General features: G+C 44.9%; 1 protein-coding gene across 1 annotated transcript in view; it reads right to left on the bottom strand.

Moving 5' to 3' along the window:
- The window catches only part of Bpifc (BPI fold containing family C), a 42806-nt gene extending 23592 nt beyond the window's left edge, over nt 1-19214 (bottom strand). The window contains exons 1-6 of the mRNA XM_032890765.1: nt 19091-19214; nt 14146-14266; nt 10447-10575; nt 8163-8318; nt 7975-8038; nt 5622-5682 (exon numbers count right to left, since the gene is read on the bottom strand). Coding sequence (XP_032746656.1) covers nt 5622-5682; nt 7975-8038; nt 8163-8318; nt 10447-10575; nt 14146-14266; nt 19091-19214 — 655 coding nt within the window. The remainder of the gene's footprint in view (nt 1-5621; nt 5683-7974; nt 8039-8162; nt 8319-10446; nt 10576-14145; nt 14267-19090) is intronic.
- Between the last annotated feature and the right edge of the window lie 1289 nt (nt 19215-20503).

Raw genomic sequence — 20503 nt, 5'->3', positions numbered from 1 at the left:
TCTCTACTGAATGAAAAATGGGTCGAGACGGAAGTAAAGAAAACAATTAAAGACTTTCTAGAATTGAATGAAAATGAGTGCACAGCACACCCAAGCTTATGGCACACGACGAAAGCAGTGCTAAGAGGAAAGTTCATAGCACTAAGTGACTGTGTAAGAAATGGAACAACAAAACAAACAAAACAGGGGAGAGATCTCATATTAACAACTTAACAGCGCACATGAAAGCCCTAGAATTGGAAGAAGTAAGTACACCGGAAAAGAATAGATGACAAGAAATAATAAAACCGGGGCCTGGAATCAACAAAATAGAAATAAAGAGAACAATGAAATAACGGGTTTGTTCTTTGACAAAATCCACAAGATAGAGAAACCCTTATCCAGACTAAAAGACAGAAAGAAGCTATGGTAATATACTTAAGTGACCCCAAAATTCCACCGGGGAACTGCTACAACTGATAAACTCTTTCAGGAAAGAAGCTGGATTCAAGATTATCTAAAAATAAAATCTGTAGCCCTCCTATATATGAATTACAAGTGAACCAGGAAAGAAATCAGGGAAATAACACCCTTTACAATAGCCTCAAATAGTATAAAATATCTTGAGGTAACACTAACCAAACGAGCGAAAGACTTGTATGATCAAAACCTATTCCTTGAAGAAAGAAATTGTAGAAAATGTCGTAAGACGGAAAGGTCTCCCGTGCTCATGGATCAGTAGGATTAATATAGTATAATGGCCATCCTACCAGAAGCGATCTATAGATTCGAAGCTATTCCCGTCAAAATTCCAAATCAACTCTTTATAGACCTTGAAAGGACAATTCCTAACTTCATATGGGAAAAACAAAAACAAAAACAACAACAACAACAACAACAACAAAAACAACAACAACAACAACAAAAGGATAACTGAAACAATCCTGCAATCCTGAACAATCAAAGAACTGCTGAGTCTCCCCATCCCTGCTTTCAAGTTGTACTACAGGGCTATAGTAATACAAATGGGATGGTATTGGCATTCTGTGGGGGGTAGCCTTGCACACTGTACATTTAGTTGCTGCTTTCTCTGCCCAGAGATCTCGTTACAATCCAGACACTAGCACTGTCAGAATTAGTGAACCATCTGTATCAATGCTACATAAAGAATGCCCCTCAATTAACTTCAGCTGGTTAATTAAGAACTAATCAGCCTATAGTTGGGCAGAGGAGATAGGAAGGTTAGACTTCCGATCCCAGCTAGGGGTCCCAGGTAGAGAGAGGGGTAAGAGAAGGAACGCAAAGAAAGGAGGGAGAGAGACCATGTGGAGAGACCGTGAGGCAGCAGGTCCAGGAGGAGACATGATGAGGAGGTTGCCAAGGATTGGCCATGAGGTTGCAATGAGAGAGCAGACATGAGGACACACAGAGCAGAGCAAGCCAGAGTCAGACTCATACTGCAAGTAACACAAGGCCTTTGGCTGGGAAATAGCTTAGGAAGTTAGAATAGATGAATACCTGCCAGTCAGGGTGCTTAAAGTTTGTTAGTAAACTTAATAGGTCTTCCTGTTAATTATTCGGGAGCTACCAACATATAAATCCACACACCCGTGGACACCTGATTTTTGGTATAGAAGCCAGAAATACACACTGGAAAAAAGAAAGCATCTTCAACAAGATGGTGCTGGTCATACTGGATGTCTGCACGTAGAAGAATACAAAATAGATCCATATTTATCATAAAACCCTGCACAGAACTCAAGTCTAAGTGGATCAAAGACCTTGATGTAAAACCAGATACACTGAACCCGTTAGAAAAGAAAGTGGGGAACAGCCTTGGATGCATTTGCACAGAAAATGATTTTCTGAACAGAACACCAATAGCCCAGCCACTAAGATCAACAATTAATAAATGGGACCTCATGAAACTGAAAAACTTCTGTAAGACAAAGGACACACTGTCAGTCTGACAAAGTGGCAACTTACAGAATGGAAAAAGATTTTTTTTTATACCAACTCCACATTTGAGAGAGCACTAATATCCAAGATATATAAGGAACGCAAGAAGCTAGATATCACAAGCCCAAATAATCTAATTTAAAAATGGGGTACAGGTATCAGAGCATTATGGCTCATGCCTTTAATCCCAGCACTCAGGAGGCAAAGGCAGGCGAATCTCTGAGTTCAAAGCCCGCCTGGTCTGCAAAGTGAGTTACAGGACAGCCAGGGCTATATATTGTCCTCCCCAAATGTAGTACAGATATAAAAAGAGAATAATTGGGGTTGGGGATTTAGCCCAGTGGTAGAATGCTTGCCTAGCAAGCTCAAGGCTCTGGGTTCAGTCCACAGCTCTGAAAAAAAAGGAAAAAAAAAAGAGAATAATTGTCAATAAAGGAATCTCTAATGGCTGAGAAACACTCAAAGATGTTCAACATCCGTAGCTGTTAGGGAAATGCAAATCAAAACGACTTTGAGATTCCATCGTATATCTGTGAGAATGGCTAAGATTAATAATGCAAGTGACAAGGATGTGGGGCAAGCAGAACAATACTTCTTTGCTGGTGGGAGTGAAAACATGTACAGCCAGTTTGGAATAGGATTGCATGGAAATCAATATTGCTGTTCCTCAGAGAACTGATCTACTTCAAGACGCAGCTACACTACTCTTGGCCATGTGCCTGAAGGATGTTCCATCCTCTCACAAAGGACTTTTACTCAACCATGATCACTGTGGTTTTTCACAATCTAGATGTCCCTCAACAGAAGAACAGACAAACAGAATGTGGTACCCATTTACACAATGGGGTGTTTACTCAGCCCTTAAATATGACATCATGAAATAGGCAGGCAAATGGATGGAACTATGGGAAGATCATCCTGAGTGAGGTAAACCAGGTCGGGAAAGATAAATATGGTATGTACTTGACTATATGGGAATATTAGCTGTTAAATATATAATAGTCAAGCTACGGTCACTAGGCCCAGAGAGGTTAGGTATACAGGAAGGGTCTAGGGTGGCTTAGATGGATTTCCCTGGAAGGAGGAAATAGAATAGGTTTTACGAGTGAATTGGGGGCATGTGGGGATGGGAACAGGAGTATCTGGTGAGAACCAGAGGGGAAATGGAGTAGAAGGAGAGAATGGAGGGAAAGAAAGGTGAAATTGAGGGGCATGTGAGGGACGGTATGAAAACTAGTGCATTAGAAACTTCCTAAAACATATGAAGGTGATCTTAATAAATTCCCCTATTAACTGGCATATGGAGTCTCAAGTAGCTATCTCGTCACCAAATGACACTTCTTGTAGCAGGACTGGGTTGCATTCAATTGAATTGTCAGTCGACGGGGTCTCATAGAAAGCCCCAAACCACCCAGGCAGTTCCTAAGACAATGATAGGATGCAGGACCCTATTCCTGAGGGGGGGCAACAGCCACACAACTCATTAAACAAGTCTAACTACCTCCTCCCCCACCTGCAAACTCATTTATTTTCTCCATTAATTTATTTATTCACTCTACATCCCAATTGCAGACCGCCCCCTCCTATTTCCCCCCTCAACAGCCTCTCCCATCACTACCTCCCCTTCTCCTCTGAAAAGACTGAATCCCCCTAACCCCCTCCCCTGGTACCAACCCACCCTGTCATATCAAGTCACTGCAGGACTAGGCACATCTCCAGCTGAGACCAGATAAGGGAGCACAGTTAGGACAACAGGATCCATAGGCAGGCAATAAAGTCAGGGACAGCCCCTGCTCCAGTTGTCAGGGGGTCCACATGAAGAATAAGCTGCACATACGTGCAGGGGAGGGGCTAGGTCCAGCCCTTGTATGTTCTTTGGCTGGTGGTTCAGACTCTGGTGGGGCCCAAGGGTCCAGGTTAGTTGACTCTGTTGGTCTTCTTGTAAAGTCCCTATGCCCTCTGGGTCTTTCAATGTTTCCCCCAACTCTTCCACAAGATTCCTGAGCTCCACCTAATGTTTAGCTGTGGGTCTCTGCATCTGTTTCAGTCAGCTGTTGGGTGACAGTTATGCTAGGCTCCTCTCTGACAAATTCATTTCTTGAACTCCTCTCAACCACGCCCTTCTTCTGATTCTACTGTGGTCTCGATCGTCTCTCCAATGCACTGAGCACATTCCTGCCTCATGGCCTTTGAGCACATGATCTATTCTGCCTGACTCTTCTGCAGGCAGGCTATGATTTGAACATCCCTCTAAACCTCACAAATTTAGCTGCCAGCAGAATGGGTATTGGGAAGTCAGACTTTAAGAGGTGACTAGGCCATGGAATAGTCTATGACTAGATAGTGGACTTGAGAGTAGGCTTGTTAAAAACCTACCTGATTTCTTCTGTCTTGTGTGCTGTCACTTGTCCTTCTGCCATGCTGAGACTCGTCATGGAAACCCTTACCAGATGTAACTCCTTAATCTTAGACTTTTCAGCCTCCAGAACCATCAGAAAAATATCTTTCTATTGTTTATAAATCCACCTAGCCTCTGGTATTCTATCACAGCCATGGAAAAAGGACTGAGATAACCCAGAATTGGGGTGGGGGGAAACTCACTTTCTGGTTCCTTTGGGCTCATCCTTTATTTTTTTATTTATTTATTTATTTATTTATTTTGGTTCTTTTTTTCGGAGCTGGGGACCGAACCCAGGGCCTTGCGCTTCCTAGGCAAGCACTCTACCACTGAGCTAAATCCCCAACCCCTGGGCTCGTTCTTTAATGTCACCTGCTCGGTGGTGTATTTCCGAATCACATTATCGAAAACAGAGATTCCTCTTCAGTCCCTCCCTTGTTTTTTCTTCTTATCACTCTTAATGTCCCTAATACAGGTTTTACTCGCTCGTTTACTGCTCCCTCCCGGTAGTCCCACGAAGGTGGGTTTTCTATCTCCTAGGCTTTGTGTATCTCGGGCACCCTAGATCAGTGTTCAGGTGATCTAAGCTCTCTCGTACAGTGTCGGCAAACAAATGGATGGGATGCAAAGAGAGACATGTATGAAGAAGCATGCGAGAGGAGGCTTCTCTGTGGGGTGTGAAGCGAGGTCTCTTAAGCTGAGTCTTTAGAGAAGAGAAATGAAAAGGACAAGAGAAGGTAGAAGGGTAGGAAGTCTGTGGACACCAGAAAAGTACTGGTGTGAAATGGGGGCCCAGTAAAGGTCTGTCAAAGGAATGAAGGGAGGAAGAGTGGAGGGTCTTCTCCGTAGAGTGGTCGGTGTGGGCAGAGCCAAGGTGCGAGCGAGAAGGGAGGCAGAATGAGTACTGATGGGGGGACTGATATATCCTGAAGGCAGCCCAGATGGGGTTAGAGAAGGTTGGGCAGATAACCTGGCCAAGAAGCTGGATTTAGTGCCATAGCTTGGGTTAGAGCCAGGGAGAGGTTTTTCTCCCTAGCTTCCCTGTGTATCACCGTGAAACACCTCTCTGCTGCAGTAACGAAGCTGCTTGGTTGCCAAGAAGTGCATGCATGCGCTGTGACAAGGATTGTCCACTGTCCTATATGGAGTCCTGGAACTCCAACTTTCAGGCAGAAAAGAAAAAATATGAGTGAGTGACAAATGGGCAGGTTGTTGCCTAGAAAAAGACCTCGGTAAGGTTTGAGGCTGGGCAGAGAACCATCCAGAAGTCAGTTCCAAGACTCACCCTCCAGCGCGCTGATGTTGACGTTGAACTCTTCCACTTGGCTGATGGCAATGGGACAAAGCTGGACCAAAAGAGCGTTTGAAAAATCATGTTACCATATTGAAAACAAGCCTTCTGCTTGGGAGACGTTATCCCTGTGGCCATGGCAACACTCCTTGAAGTTAGTTGACGCTCTTGGTTTTCAGACTCCACAGGTATGGGCAGTATGTCATTGAGTTCTGGCTGAGTTCCATAGCGACTGGAACCACACCCAATTAACTCCATAAAAGAGCTTGGCTTTTCTTCCTAGACATGTTACGGCATGTGCTCTGTCCACACTCTTGGCGTCACACCAGAGGAACCTGCTCCCACACTAGCTGTGTCTTTCCTATCTGGGTACCCCCACCTCCCATTGCACCAGCAGCTCTAAGTCCTGCCTGAAGTGGCTTCAGTTGGAACCTTCACTTTTACCTGGGCTAACTAAAGAGGCCATACAATTAGAAATCCACTTAGGACTCTATTGCCCCCTCTCCCTCTCCTTTCCTACAGACATGATTTCATGTAGCCTATGTTGACCTTTAGAATTGCTATGTAGTCTAAGATGACCTTGACCTTGAACTTCTGCCTTCACCTTCCAGGTGGGCCTCACCATCTCCAGTTTATGTGATGCTAGGGATCAAATACATAACTTTATGCACATCAAGTAAGCTCTTTACCAATTGAGAGACACTCCCAGTCCTGTTTTGTATTTCTGAACGAGTGGATGCCAGGAAAGTATCTTATAGAGAGAAACTCTTAAGTTGGAAACACAGATGTGTTAGCCATGTGCTCACAAACCCTCACAGAGCACGGTGGTTTTAGCAGAGGCTAGGCAGCCAGGCCCCGGAGTGGAAACCACTGGCAATTTACTCTCACTCTGCTCTCAGTTTCCCCACTACAACATGGACATGATTATTAGCTTTACCTCTTCCGGTTGTGAGGAGAAACCGATAAGAGTCTATAGGATACTGTAGCTCACACTCTGTATTTGGTAACTCTGTTGCTGCCTTTTTCTGAGACAAGAAATCATGTAGCTCAGACTAGTTTCAAACTTACTGGCCTTGAGCTTCTGAGTCTCCTGTCTCCACCTCCCAAGAGCTAGAATTACAGGTATGCTCAACCACACTGTGGTGCTGGCTGGGGACCAGACACATGGCTTTGTGCATGCTATACTAGTACTCTACCAACTGAGCCATTCTCCTAACCCCTAATTCATATTCATCAACCTGCTATAAGGGGCCACAGGACCGCACTCCATTTAAAACATTTCAGGGTCCATATTCACTGGTAGTTGCCACCTGTCAGATGGGCATAAAAGAAGGCCACACAGCTTCAGGGCACCTTGACCAGTTCTACAGTCCCCTTGGGCAAGCTGCTTCATGCTTTGGAGTGCGTGTTGATTTCAGTCATTAATCATTAAACACCTGCTGTCTAGCAGGCACAGAGCCAGGCACTGGGGTCACGAAAGTGCCAGGCTCCCGCCCCATCTTTCTTTTCTACTTCCCTTTATCCTTGTCCTTAATCCCTCCAAAATGTGAGAAAGGGATTCAGGGTAGGTTATGGTGAGAAGAATCAAGAACATGGCCAATTCCACCTTTCCCTCCTTCAAGCCCTGACTCCTAGATTCAGGACGTTTAATGTTTTAGAAGGCAACCTAACTTATTCTGCCTTTTAAATGTATTCTTTATTTTTTTTCCTTTTTTTTTTTTTTTTTTTTTGGAGCTGGGGACTGAACCCAGGGCTTTGCGCTTGCTAGGCAAGCACTCTACCACTGAGCTAAATCCCCAACCCCTTAAAAGTATTCTTAATTATTTCTTGGGAATACCTGCCATCCCTTATCCATTCCCCACCTACCAAAATTTTACCTATATCTTGAGGCCCAGTTCCCTAAATAAACAAAATTCCCTGTTCTTTAAACTCCTTCAGGGTCAGTCTCATTGTCACGTGACCATGTATTAAATTCAAGCCCTGGTTCAGGTATTGCTTTATAAACCTGAATTTGTTTTCCTCTAATATTTGACTAATATTTGTTTCTTTTCTTTTCTTTCTCAGTAGTTCATAGTCTAGCCAGGCCTCCATTAGGAACAAAATGCTTGTCCATCCTGTGGTGGGAAACTTGAAGAAGGGAAATGTAGTTTTATTCATTTCTGTGTCTCCGGCCACAGTCCTTGAACCATGAGAAATTATTAAATTGCATACACTAGTATGAATGAAAGTGTCTTGGATGGCACTTAGCACACAGTTAACGCTCAATAAGCATTATGATAAAATTATCAAAGTATGATAGTCCGGCTGATACCATTTGACAGTGGTTGTCTAGCTTCTAAACACTCACCATTTCATTTAAATTCTTCAGAATGGGTTTCTCCATGGGCTCAGCAAAGGAGTTATACAGGACACTGGGGGAGAAATGAAAACGGGAGCTTATCAGAGACCAGCAGACACCAGTGGGAGACTTCTCTGCGTGGTAGCCGGAAGTTCCGGCTCAGGGCTAGGCCCCTCCACTTCATTGCTGTCACTCACCTGAGGCCTCCAGAAAATGAGACTCGGGCATGGCTCACTTGTACATGGCAGTCTTGCAGTTCCAGAGCTGGGTGACCAAAGTCATCCCGGGTGAAGACGATGATGCCGGTAAAGTAGATTCCAGAGAGAAACAGATCGGCAGCTCCCGAGTCTTGGCTGTTCGGAGAGTGGAAAGGTTACCCAAGGCTGCGCTGTACATGGAGATGGGTCCGCTGCACTCTTTATGGACAAGGACTTTGTCATGTTCAGATCAGGGTCCCTAATATCTGCGACAGACTCAGGAGCATCGTGTGTGCCGAATGAATGCTTCCTGAATGAACGAGGTGGCGAGTGGAAATGGGCGGTGGGGGATGCTGTGCTTGTGTGGTACCCAGTGCTCTGGGGCTGCTGTGGCTAAGACAAGATGGGGCACCATTTACATACAGTATTCATTTCTAGAGGGAGCACCAGGGGTGAACACCTTACCTAGGAGGGGTGTACCTGGGCGAGGGATGCTTAGCATGTGGGGAGCCCTTGAGGCAGTGGATCATATGTTACTTAAGACTTTGCAGAGGGCCCTACACAGAATAATTCCCCAACACATGACTGCTAAACCATCAAAGAAGTGAGGAAGTATAGGAATCTGTGTTGTTTATAGGGGAACATGCTGTTTATCTGGAATCTATTAGACTAGGGAAATGATTTACAGGCACTCAATAAATTGTTGCAAAGTACCTTAGTGAATAGTTGAATGTGTTATTTTGAGGTACTAATCAAGACAGACCAAACTTACATACCGGGTCAAAGACTTGTCTACAGAAGTCAGTTTGTAGGTATACTTTGAGTTCAACACCCTCCCCCTCTATTATACAGGTGTCTAACAGGGTCAGCAGTCCTGAACCATCCAGCATGGGTTCTCTGCAAGAACAGCCAGTGGTCTTAAACACTGAGCATCTCTCCAACCCAACAGCTTCCTTCTGTTACTCTTTCCTTCCTCTCCTTCATCCCTCTCTTCTCCTCCTTTTCCTGTTTTCTACTCTCTCAGATGTGATCTCACTCTGTAACCCAGATGGTCAAGAACTCAGTACATAGCCCGAGCTGTCAGCAGTCTTCTTGCCTTAGCCTCTTAAGTATTTGAATTACAGATATTGAGGCACCACACCTGGCTTCAACCCTTTCTCTTCTATGTGAGGGTACAGGGATCTTTCGATTGGAGAAGAGTGCGGCTCAAGCTAACTGCTACCCTCCAGTCTCCATGTGAGACAGGAAGCTCCATTCCATCAGTTGACCCTGCAATCGGGGAAATGCACTAAACATCTGGCACAGGTCAGTGAACTGAAAAGATGGAGTATATAGGAATTTTTCTCCCAGTTGGCTTCAAGTTCTTAGGATTTATTTTTTTCTGGCCTGGATGCAGATTTTGTATTTCTTTTCTCATGAACACAATACTTGCCACTCAAGACTTCTACTCTTGATGATAGACACCAAGAAGCCCTTAGATACATGTTCTTGGCACAAACAAAGAAGGTTCAGAGCAATTTGGTTTATACTATGAAGGGTCAACATAAGTGATCAGACGTAAACATTCTGAAAGCAAACTACAGGAAGGGGAATCTCATAAATAAACAATTACCCTCATGTAATGTGACATTGCCTGGAAATGAAAAAGAATGAAGCAAACCTCAAAACAAACGGATCCTTCCTAACAATGTGCAGAGAAAGAAACACTTACAAATGACAGATACATAGTTACATAGATAGCATCATTTAATGTGCTTTGCAACATTGTCAGACCATAAAAGTATTGTCTTACAATGGATATTTTGGATGGGGCTCATCAAAAGCAACAGGATTATATAAAAACCAAGTTGGTGTAGTAGTTATTTATGAATGAGAGACAAAAATAAGTCATATTGCAAAATAGACAATGAAGTTTCTTACATTTATTTATTTTATTTATTGTGAGACAGACCCTCAGTGTGTCTGTCCTCCCTGGCCATCCTCACTTTGCAGACCAGGGTGGCTTTGAGCACACAGAGATCTGCCTGGCTCTGCCTCCTTAGTTCTGGAACTAAAGGTGGGATTTAAGATGTCTTAGGAAATCTTAAATGCTCGGTTCCTCTACTTCTATAAGAGGGCACCTTTCTTCCACCTCCCTTCAAAGCAGGGATTTCCTGAGCCAACACTCACCTGATATTGTTCTTGAGAAAGTATGGGTATGGAGAGAAAGAAGCTTATATAGAAAACAGCAGTGAATTATCTCCATTTCCCCCTTACCAGTACGGGACATTAGTGGAATACTCACAAAAGTGGAGCCTTGACATCCCAGTTGGTGCTGATGTTGGCAGTGCCATGATTGGTCAGTGCTCTGATTCCTACCCCAGGTACAAAGGCCAGTGAGGTATTTGGGAATGAAAAGGCGTTGATTTTTATGCTGTAAAACAAGAAACAAGAAAGTGAGGGCAATGCTTCTGGACATAGATAAGGCGAGTGAATTTGGAAAGGCTGGAGCTGCTCTGAGATTGCAAATTCCTACAGAGGAAGAGCTCTCTTAGTTCTCTAGTGGGGTGTCTGCACACGGTCTCATGAGTCCTCTTAGCAAGAGGCCCTGAGTCTAGTTGTGGGAGGAAGTAATCAAGCTTAGAACTAAATTTGTAAATAATCAAATAATCTATTTCTCATAAAAATTTAATGTGTGTGTGTGTGTGTGTGTGTGTGTGTGCATTTATGCATGCACAAGTGTGTGTATACTGAAGCCAGAGGAGGACGCAGATGTTCTATTCTATTACACTTCATCTTCTTCCCATCTTCTTGTATCTGAACTGGAGCTTACACATGCACCACAGTCCTACAGGGAGACTGTGAGGGCCACACAGCTATGAGGTAAAGTGGTTACCAAGAGGCCAGGCAGTTGGGGACCACCCACATCACAATAATTTGTCATTGAGCATGTAGTTTCTCTCTTCGTGGATGACAGGCAAACCCACTGCCTTACAGGTTCCTGGGACGACCTGTTTGACAGCTCAGGGAATCTTGCAGGAAATCAGCTCTTCTAAACTCCTGGGCTAGGAAAAGTGCTTGCCATATGGGGGCACCTGGAAGCAGAGGAGAAAGGCAGGCTTTGTTGTTCCAGTGAGTGGAAGTGGGGATACAGAAGATGAGAGACTTAAAGGCAGGCTGGTGGCCAGCAAAAGCCAGTGAGCCTCCTTTCTCTGGCTGCCCACTGAGGGGGTCTCCCTAGCCCTTTGTGTTTTCTTAAAATAAAAAAAACAGGTACAACACTGCCATTGTGTTTTTATTTCTTTAAATACCAGTGTCACCACTTCGTAAAGGGGATGCCATCCATTGTTTTGATGAAGCAGCTGCTGTTTTCCAGGGGACTGTCATATACACTGTCATACACTGGCAGGTGTTTGGCACGTGCATCATCTGTATCCCCACTTCCACTCACTGGAACGACAAAGCCTGCCTTTCTCCTTCTGCTTCCAGGTGCTCCCATGTGGCGAGCACTTTCCCTAGCTTAGCTGCTGAGTAGAGCTGATTTCTTGAAAGATTCCCTGAGCTGTCAAACAGGTCGTCCCGGGAACCTGTAAGGCAGTGGGTTTGCCTGTCATCCATGAAGAGAGAAACTACATGCTCAATGACAAATTATTGTGATGTGGGTGGTCCCCAACTGCCTGGCCTCTTGGTAACCACTTTACCTCATAGCTGTGTGTCCCCCACAGTCTCCCTGTAGGACTGTGGTGCATGTGTAAGCTCCAGTTCAGATACAAGAATATAAGAAAGGCCTACGAAGTCACTTGTGAGTGGTAGAACCAGATCTGGAACCCTCAGCAATCTGATTTCAGACTCCTCCTAACTGCGGGCCACGCCACTGCATGTTATACAATGAGCGCTCGACCTGGAGTCAAGGTTTGTCCTAGCTGTACAACCTCAAGGTGCTTAACCTTCTTCCAGTCGGTGATTTAAAAAGAAGTGCCCCTCACAGGGAGGATGCAAAGACGACATTGAAACGAGTTCACCCACGCCTAGGTGCTGCATAGGAGAAAGGTCGCTCTGACCTGAGACTGTGAAAAGTCTAAACATACCTTTGCTAGCAGATAAATGAGGCAGCTGTTTCCTTCCCTATTCATGGTCTCCTACCTGTCCTCTACCTTCCCACTGTGGGAAGAGAATGGCAGAAATTCACTTAGTGGGCTTTAAATATGCTCAGTTGACACATAAGGTCTATCTCATTCTCTCTTCCCCTCTGTCTGTGTCTCTCTGTGTCTCTCTGTCTCTAACTGAGGCAGAGTCAATGTAGCTCTGCCTGTCCTAGAACTCACTATGTAGACCAGCCTGGCCTTGAACACAGAGATGTGCCTGCCTCTGTCTCCTGAGTCTAGAATTAAAGATTTGAGCCATTACACCTAGCTAATCCATTCTTTATAACTGCTACAGAATACTTCAAAATCCTTCTCTAGACCGTTCTCATCATGTAAACAATGCCACTGGGAACACACATATTACTGTGGACTAAATGTTCCCAGGGAGGATGCCGGGAAATAAAATTACTGGGTCAAAAGACTACATATATATACTGTGATGGCTAATGTTGACTTTCAATTTGATATGATCTGGAATCACCTTGGAGGCAAACCTCTGGGCATGTCTCTTAGAAAGTTTCTAGGCTAGGTTGTCAGGGGTGGGAAGGGCCACCCTCGGTGTGTAATGGATGTGTGTTCTCCCGGACAATCAGCTATGCTGAGCTTGTCTACACATTAATTTGTTGGTCTTTTGTGTATCCCTCTTTTGCCCTTGAATTTGACACGTAGTTAAGGATGATCTTGAACTCCTGACCTTCCTGCCTTTACCTCCCAAGTACAGGTGTGTGCCACCTCACCTGGTTGGTGTAGTTTTGGAATTATAAGCACGCACCATTACGGTTGAGTAAGAGTCAGCTTTTCTGAGTTAAAATTAAGTAAGTAAAAATGTAGTTTCTCTGTTACACAAGTCACCTTTCAAATGCCCAGGAGTGGTTTAAAGTTGTATTGATGTGTCAGCAACTAATTTCTCCTCATCTCTCTCAGCACCTAACTCCCTGCACTTTTCTGCCATGTCATTATCACCACAGTTAAATGTTTATCCTTACAGATACAGATGCACTGCCCATCCCTTCCCCAGACCGTCATGGGCAAGGACTTACACCTGCACTCACTATAACGTTCCTTGTGTCTAGAACAAAGCCCTCTGTGAGGCAGCCGCTCAAGAAACACAGGTTGAACAGCTGGTTTACTGCAGGTGAGGGCATTTGCAAGGGAATTTCCTTGTACCATCTCTTTTGCAACAAGGATACCTTGTGATTTTATAGAAGGTCGTCACTGACACCAGGGAGATTATTACCGAAAGTGTCAGAGTGAAAGGGAACTGAAAAAGCGTTGTGGCAAATGGTAAATTCTAATGCTAGATAATACATAGGAAACTTGTTCTCCCCTCCCCCTTTAGGATTGATTTCAAGTTTGTAAACACATCCCTCCCCTCTTTCTGCAATCCTATTAGGTCCCTGTTGCCATTTAAATACCCATTTCCCCTTCCCTAAACATCCCTGGACATGAGACTAAGTTGTATAGATGGAATGTGCTTAGCTTAGAGCCTCAGACAAAACCTCAAAAAGAAAATTAGCATAGCTGAGGTTAAATTAACTTAGAGCAACTGGGCTTCTAAGAGATTTTCCCCTTTTACCTACATGAAATATACTTCAGACGGTTGGAACCTTATTAGCTATATTGAACTATGAGGCAAACTTGGGAATAGAAGTCAGAACTTAGATGAAACAGAAAAAGAAGATAAATAAGTTAGGGCTGCTATAGATTTCCCCACTGGTTTTGAGCCCCTTGCGATTTAAGTCAGCATGCGCCACTTTTTCTTTTTTTCGGAGCTGGGGACCGAACCCAGGGCCTTGCGCTTGCTAGGCAAGCGCTCTACCACTGAGCTAAATCCCCAACCCCTTGCGCCGCTCTCTTACTTTGAGAAGTTGTACTTTACATAGTCGATCTTCAGAAACTTAAGAGACTCAGAACCGTTCAAATCTGGGATGACGATTTCCTTTGCCAGCTGCTCCAGTATTTCCATCCCAACTTGAAGACCTGTGAGGGATGCAGGAAGTGTTTGTTGATCACAAGGAAGATGGCGGTGACGCAATATCTTTAACCCTACAGACGCGGCATTGAGCAAGCCCGGATGTCAGAGAAGAACGCAACACCCCTACAAAAGAGGTGTTGTATTCTTGGCTCCACATAGGGGAACTCTAGTCTTAAGAGAGGTGCAGGAGCTTGTCTGAGACCACGGGGCTACCATGAGAAGTTTTCATTACGTGCCCAGTGTTGTTATGGAAACACAAAGTAGTCTTCGAAGGATGCTGTCGTTACTCCAGGCACGACATATATCTTGTATATCATATCTGATCTGTTAATTTTTGCTTAAGAAAGTATGGGTTCTGGGGAGCTAGGAGCCAATTCCGAGCAATTTGGCCCAGAATCTGGGTTGTGGCCAATTCCAACTTCATAGTTCTTTTTCTTCTTTCTTTCCAGGTTCTTTGAACTCAGATGTTTTGGCAAAAGGTTCATGAGGCTTGGGGAACCACCGAAATTCCAGTAAAAGAAAGTGAGCAGGTTGCGTGCTTACCGGGTTCCGTTTTTCAGTGGAAAGGAAGCACAGATTCTCCAAGGGACTACCTTACTCAGAAGAAGTGACTAGTACTGCTTCTGTTTGGTTTACTAATTTCTTTGCCCGGCAGCACCACAGAACACCTTGCTCTGAGCTTGTGGGCTGAAGAGAACCTGGTAAAAGTAAGCCCCCGGGCTGGCTAAATGACTCAGCAGAAAAAGAGGTTACCTCCAAACCTGTCCATCTGAGTTTGACCCCCAGAATCCACACAGTAGGACAGACAGAGGACACGTTGTCCTCTGACCTCCTCATGTGCACCGTGTCATACATATCTGAATACACATGCGCGCGCGCATGCGCACATACACACATACGCTAAATTATAGACGCTATTTAAAAAGCTAATATTTGTTAACCTTGCCTTTCTCCCTTTAGTTCATCCCAGTTGATCTATCTTCCCTGGAGAGGAGGAAGAGATAGTAGCCTATTGAAATGCTGTGGCTGCTGTTGTAATAGGTGGTTATAAAGACATGGTATAAAGGAGTTAAAGGTAAGAACCAAAGGTAGTATTGAAGAGCTCAGACTTGGACCCAGCACTGTCGTGCACTTGGGGCACACACACCCAGCTTATGGGACGTGGCCTCTGTGTCTCTCACTTTTCTCATCTGGGACTTGGCAATGATGGTGACCAGGAAAGGATCTAGTCACGCATATGAAAGGGACAGCCACCAATATTTTCTCGTTCTCAATGCTTTGTACATGTGAACTCACTCGTTTCCTAAATCAGCTGAGAGGCGGGCGTCACCATTACGTCCACTTCGATAAGCAGCCTGAAGCTATTACTAATGATTCAATTTGTATATGGGAGAAGAGTTTTTTGTTTCGTTTTGTTTTCATTGGACAGAAAAGGGGAGACACACAAGGAGGTACTTTTTCCCTAATTGGTTCTCGATTGTGTCAATAAAAAAAGGTAGAAGCTAATTATTGAGTGAAAGGAAGAAGGCGGGACTTCCATGTCCCAGGAGGAAGAGAAGGGACGCAGGGAAGGAAGAGAATTTGGACCAGGCTTTGGAACAAGGAGGAAGCTGCAGTCATGTAGGTCTTGGGGCACCTAGAGTTTGTCGCTTCCACCACGAGCAGGGGCCGAGGAGGTTGGAGGGAGCAGGCTGATAGGGTTAGGGCAGGGAATTCTTCATCCAGCCATCGAGTTAGCTGGCTAATTTTAAAATAATAAAACTGTCTAGAGTTTTCTATCCTCAGAGCTAAGGTGGGTAGGAGGAGAAAGCGGGCAGCTGGGATGGTTGCTGGTGGCTCCGCAAAGCTAGCCAGAAGGAATGGGCGAATCGGAAGTAAGGCTGGCCCCGGGAAGGAGGTAGAGCGGGGTGGTGGGAGTGTGATCTCAGCGCTAAGGTGAGAGCGCGGCCAGGACAAAGAAGCAAGCGTGTTTTTTTTTTTTTTTTTTTTTTTTTTTGTTGTTGTTGTTTTTTTTTTTTTCGGAGCTGGGGACCGAACCCAGGGCCTTGCGCCATAGGGCAAGCGCTCTACCACTGAGCTAAATCCCCAACCCCATAAGCGTGGTTTTTAAAATGACACGCACAGCAAAGTGTGTTCTGTAAACATATGGAGGCGTACCACTGCTATGGCTAATAATAAGAGTTAATTTGTATGGAGGGCCTGTATGTGTCAAGGCTGTCCATACTCTATGTGGGTTCTTCCCTTCAAGTCTCAAATCAGTTCAGTGATGTAGGCATTGCCCCAACTCAAATGGAGCTAGCCTAGGCTCGGCCTGAGTCACTGACTTGCCCATGATCCCATAGCCAGTGAATGTCATCAGGCATGAGGAACAAAACTATAGGCATATGTTGTAGGGTGAGATCTACCTGTGTGGAAATATTTCCCCATGTTTGATTGGGGAGGTCAGCAAGTTCTGCAAAACCATACTGACTCTTGTTACTGCTTGTAAGTGTTCACAGAACTAGAAATCAAGACCTTACTGCTGAAGACATATTGATTGAAACATACAGAAACCACACTAGAACTTGGCTGCAGCCCCCCCACCCCCCCCCCACCCCCGGCTGCCTACTTCTCCTACTGCCAGAAGGTGCCTCACAGAAGGCTGGGGTGAATTTCCAACAGTTTTTCTCAACTGTGAGTCCTGTGTAAAACAATATCAGTCAGTCAGGCAGGGTGAGCCTACTGGAGTATTAGTGGCAAGTCTGTTGTGGGGTAGCCAACCACTTTCTGATTGGACTTGCTAGTTGGTCCACAAGGGTAGTTTGTATGTCATACTGTAAATCTGATCAAAAGCCCATGGCTGAGAAGGACACAGGCCCTAGTGGGAAGTTGTTTTGTTATCTGGACGCCTGTCAGATGTCCTCCTGAACACCTATGTTTATTCACATTGAGGAGCGCTTTTTCTGAAGGGGTAAGTAGTGGCTTTAGACTCATTACTAGTTAAAGTACCGAGAATAAGAGAGCGTTGAATGCTCAGTCATAAATGGGGTGTCTCTAACACCTGCTTCCAATGCTCAGGGAACATCGCTCAAGAAGGGGAGGAGTCTAAGAGCTAGAGGAGGAATCCGGAAGAAGTGTGGAGCTCTGATTTCTGGACATGAAGTAGTTTTTATATTCTTGAACACATAGCAGCTGTGATTAACTACACAAGATATGCACTGATCGGGCCTGTTGACACATTGTAATGGGAGTGGGAGGGCTTAGCGAGCTCCACCCTTCCCTGAGGATTTATACACAGTGAATGGTTGATGAGGGAGGGAGACACATTCTTATCTGTGGTGTTGTCACTGATAAGGTACCCATGCTTCTTTGACCAACCCTAATCAGGATACAAATTCATACACACACACACACATACACACACACACACACACACACACACACACACACACGCACTTATGGGGGCTAGGTAGGAAAAGGAAGGGAATTAGTGAAATTGAAAAGGCAGGAAGGGAGAGTAACAAAGGCGTGAATACAATCAAAATACATTACATACATGTATGACAATGCCACAGTGAAACATGCAATTTTATATTAATTACATATAGTTAACATAGGACAATAAAACATTTTTAAAAAAGGTCTATCCAGCAGCTAGAGATTCAGGCGAGACTTTTTTTTTTCTTTTCTTTTTGGAGCTGGGGACCGAACCCAGGGCCTTGCTCTTGCTAGGCAAGCGCTCTACCACTGAGCTAAATCCCCAATCCCGTGCAGCTAGAGATTCAGAACAGTTGGGAGAGCACTTGCTTTGCATGTCTGAGGCCCTGGGCTCCAATCCCAATATTCAAAAACTAAAATAAAAATAAATGTATAGGGGTTGGGGATTTAGCTCAGTGGTAGAGCACTTGCCTAGCAAGCGCAAGGCCCTGGTTTCGGTCCTCAGCTCCGAAAAAAAGAAAAAACAATAAATGTATATAAAAAGGAAAAAAGAGAAAATATTTCTTCAGCACTCAAGTGGTGAAGGCATGACCCTGGATTATGAGGGCTTTAACTCCATTGGGGGGTAAATTCATTGATGGATTCATAACTCAATGGGTTACTGGGAAGAGGTGGGAACTTAAGGAAGTGGGTCAGAGGAAGTGAGTCATTGAGGAAATGTCCTTGGAGGAAATGTTTTGTCTGTAGCTGTGTCCTCTCTTTCTGCTTCTCAACTGTCACGAGATGACCAAATTTGCTCTACCTGCATAATCCCTGCCAACACGGGCACCTCAGTGGGCCTCAACACAGGCATAGAGTTAACAAGAGAATTGCCCATTAAGCAACATGACCGTGGGCTGTAACTTCTGGAATCGTGGAGCAAAGCATCTCTCTCTTTCTCTCTTTCATGAGTGATCTTATTCAGGTATTTTGTCACAGAGATGGAAACCTGACTAAAGCTGGACCCGAGTTTATACTTTGCTTTAGCCCTCTGCTGGGATGAGACTCCTGACAGCACAGAGTCTCTTTCTGTGAAGTGACATCAGCTTCTTCACAGGGCTCTCATTGGAATACGTTCGACTCGAGGACATAGAAGCGTACTCATAGCCTGTTACTGTAGATGCTGAGAGCTTTCTGACTACAGCGCCTTCTCATCTCCATGACTCCATCCTGAATTTGCACAGGTGAACTCAATTGGTTCTCCTGCTACCTGTGACATAGGGACCAGCTGTTCAACACCCAAGGCTGGGCATTGAGGAAAAGGGTAGAACGGACACCCACATCCATGCAGATCTGTTAACTGCTATGACTTACAAGGTGGAGAGACCACTCTGAGACTATTAGAAGATTCCTCTTTCTGACATCTGACTCACCATAGTCGAGTGCACGCTGGGTGATCCTCGCCTTGATTCCAGGGTAAACAGTCTGGGAGGAGGCGATGTAGAGACTCCACAGGAGGAAGCATGCCCAGAGGACTGGGACCTGCTTTGTTTGCATCTGTAGTGGATCAACATAGAGTTCCTTTAAATATCTTCATCATCTGCCACTCCATCCACTGTTTCTAGGCCTTCTAAGTCTCATTGCTAACTTCTCTGATTTTAACCATCCATCTTGGCCTTTTCCCATTTGCTGTCCCATCTATGCATCCATCCATTCAGGCATCATGTATAGCAAAATACATTGTAGGTGTAGAGATGACCTGAATATCACCCCTCATCTTTGTTTTCCCATGGGCTAGGGAGTGAGCTGGATGTGTGTATGAGCATGTGCACATGCACGTGTACACACACACACACACACTTAGAACACAATGCAGTAAAATAGCTTCAGTAGGTCTATACCATGAAAAGGATCCTGGGTCTCTGGGGTGAGATGCAGAAAAATAATTCATTTTAGAACATATAAGTCAGTCGTGTAGCCTTATGGCCATGAAGCAATATTTCATCTGCTTAAAGACCACTGGTAGCTCCCCTTTATAGGACTTGATGGAAGCTCTTAGCATAGCAGTCAAGCTCTCATTTAGGCCGAGCATGGTGGTGCACACCTGTAATCTTAGCTTTTAGGAGGCTGAAGCAGTAAGGTCAGTTGTTTGAGGCCAGCCTTGGCTCTTTAGCAAGTTCTTGAGAGTCTCAAAACAAACCAAAGAACAAAATAAACCAAAAAGATTTCCTTTCATTGTCCCTGCACTTCTGAGCTGCTGTACCTCTACTTCTGAACATTCCAAATGGGCCAGTCAGAACCATCTGCTTGCTACTCATTGCTTATTGGTCCTTGAGCACCTGTGGGCCTTCTGTTCAGCTCTCCCGATGGAATACACAACGTGTGTGTGTGTGTGTGTGTGTGTGTGTGTGTGTGTGTGTGTGTGTACACCCTGTTCCAGGTCCTGCACTCTGGTCACCCATCCATAGTCTATTGGGTGAAATCATTCTCCTGGGTCAGCTTCAGTTTCCTCTGTGATGTTCTCTGTTGTACCACTTCCTGCAGGTATGGTTCATGACACACCCCTCTCACACTTGCAAAATGGATGTGTCTTAGGGTTTTCATGCTGGGATAAAACCCCATGATCATCTTTCTGTTCTCTCTGACCCAATCCACAGGATGTCCTTAGTGCTGCAACAGAACACCACCTGCGGCCTCCCCTTCTCCCTGTCCCTACCTCCTGTGGATCCCACAGACTATTGCCTGCCTCTGCTTCCCTTCTCCTCCCTCATTGCTAATTCCCAGATCCCAACTCAGGCAGACACCTTTTACTCAACCACAGGCCACTTGAGATCCAGGGGATACAA

Source organism: Rattus rattus, chromosome 1 (assembly GCF_011064425.1).
Source record: "Rattus rattus isolate New Zealand chromosome 1, Rrattus_CSIRO_v1, whole genome shotgun sequence".
Taxonomy (NCBI): domain Eukaryota; kingdom Metazoa; phylum Chordata; class Mammalia; order Rodentia; family Muridae; genus Rattus; species Rattus rattus.
This window is presented reverse-complemented; position numbering and strand designations above follow the sequence as displayed.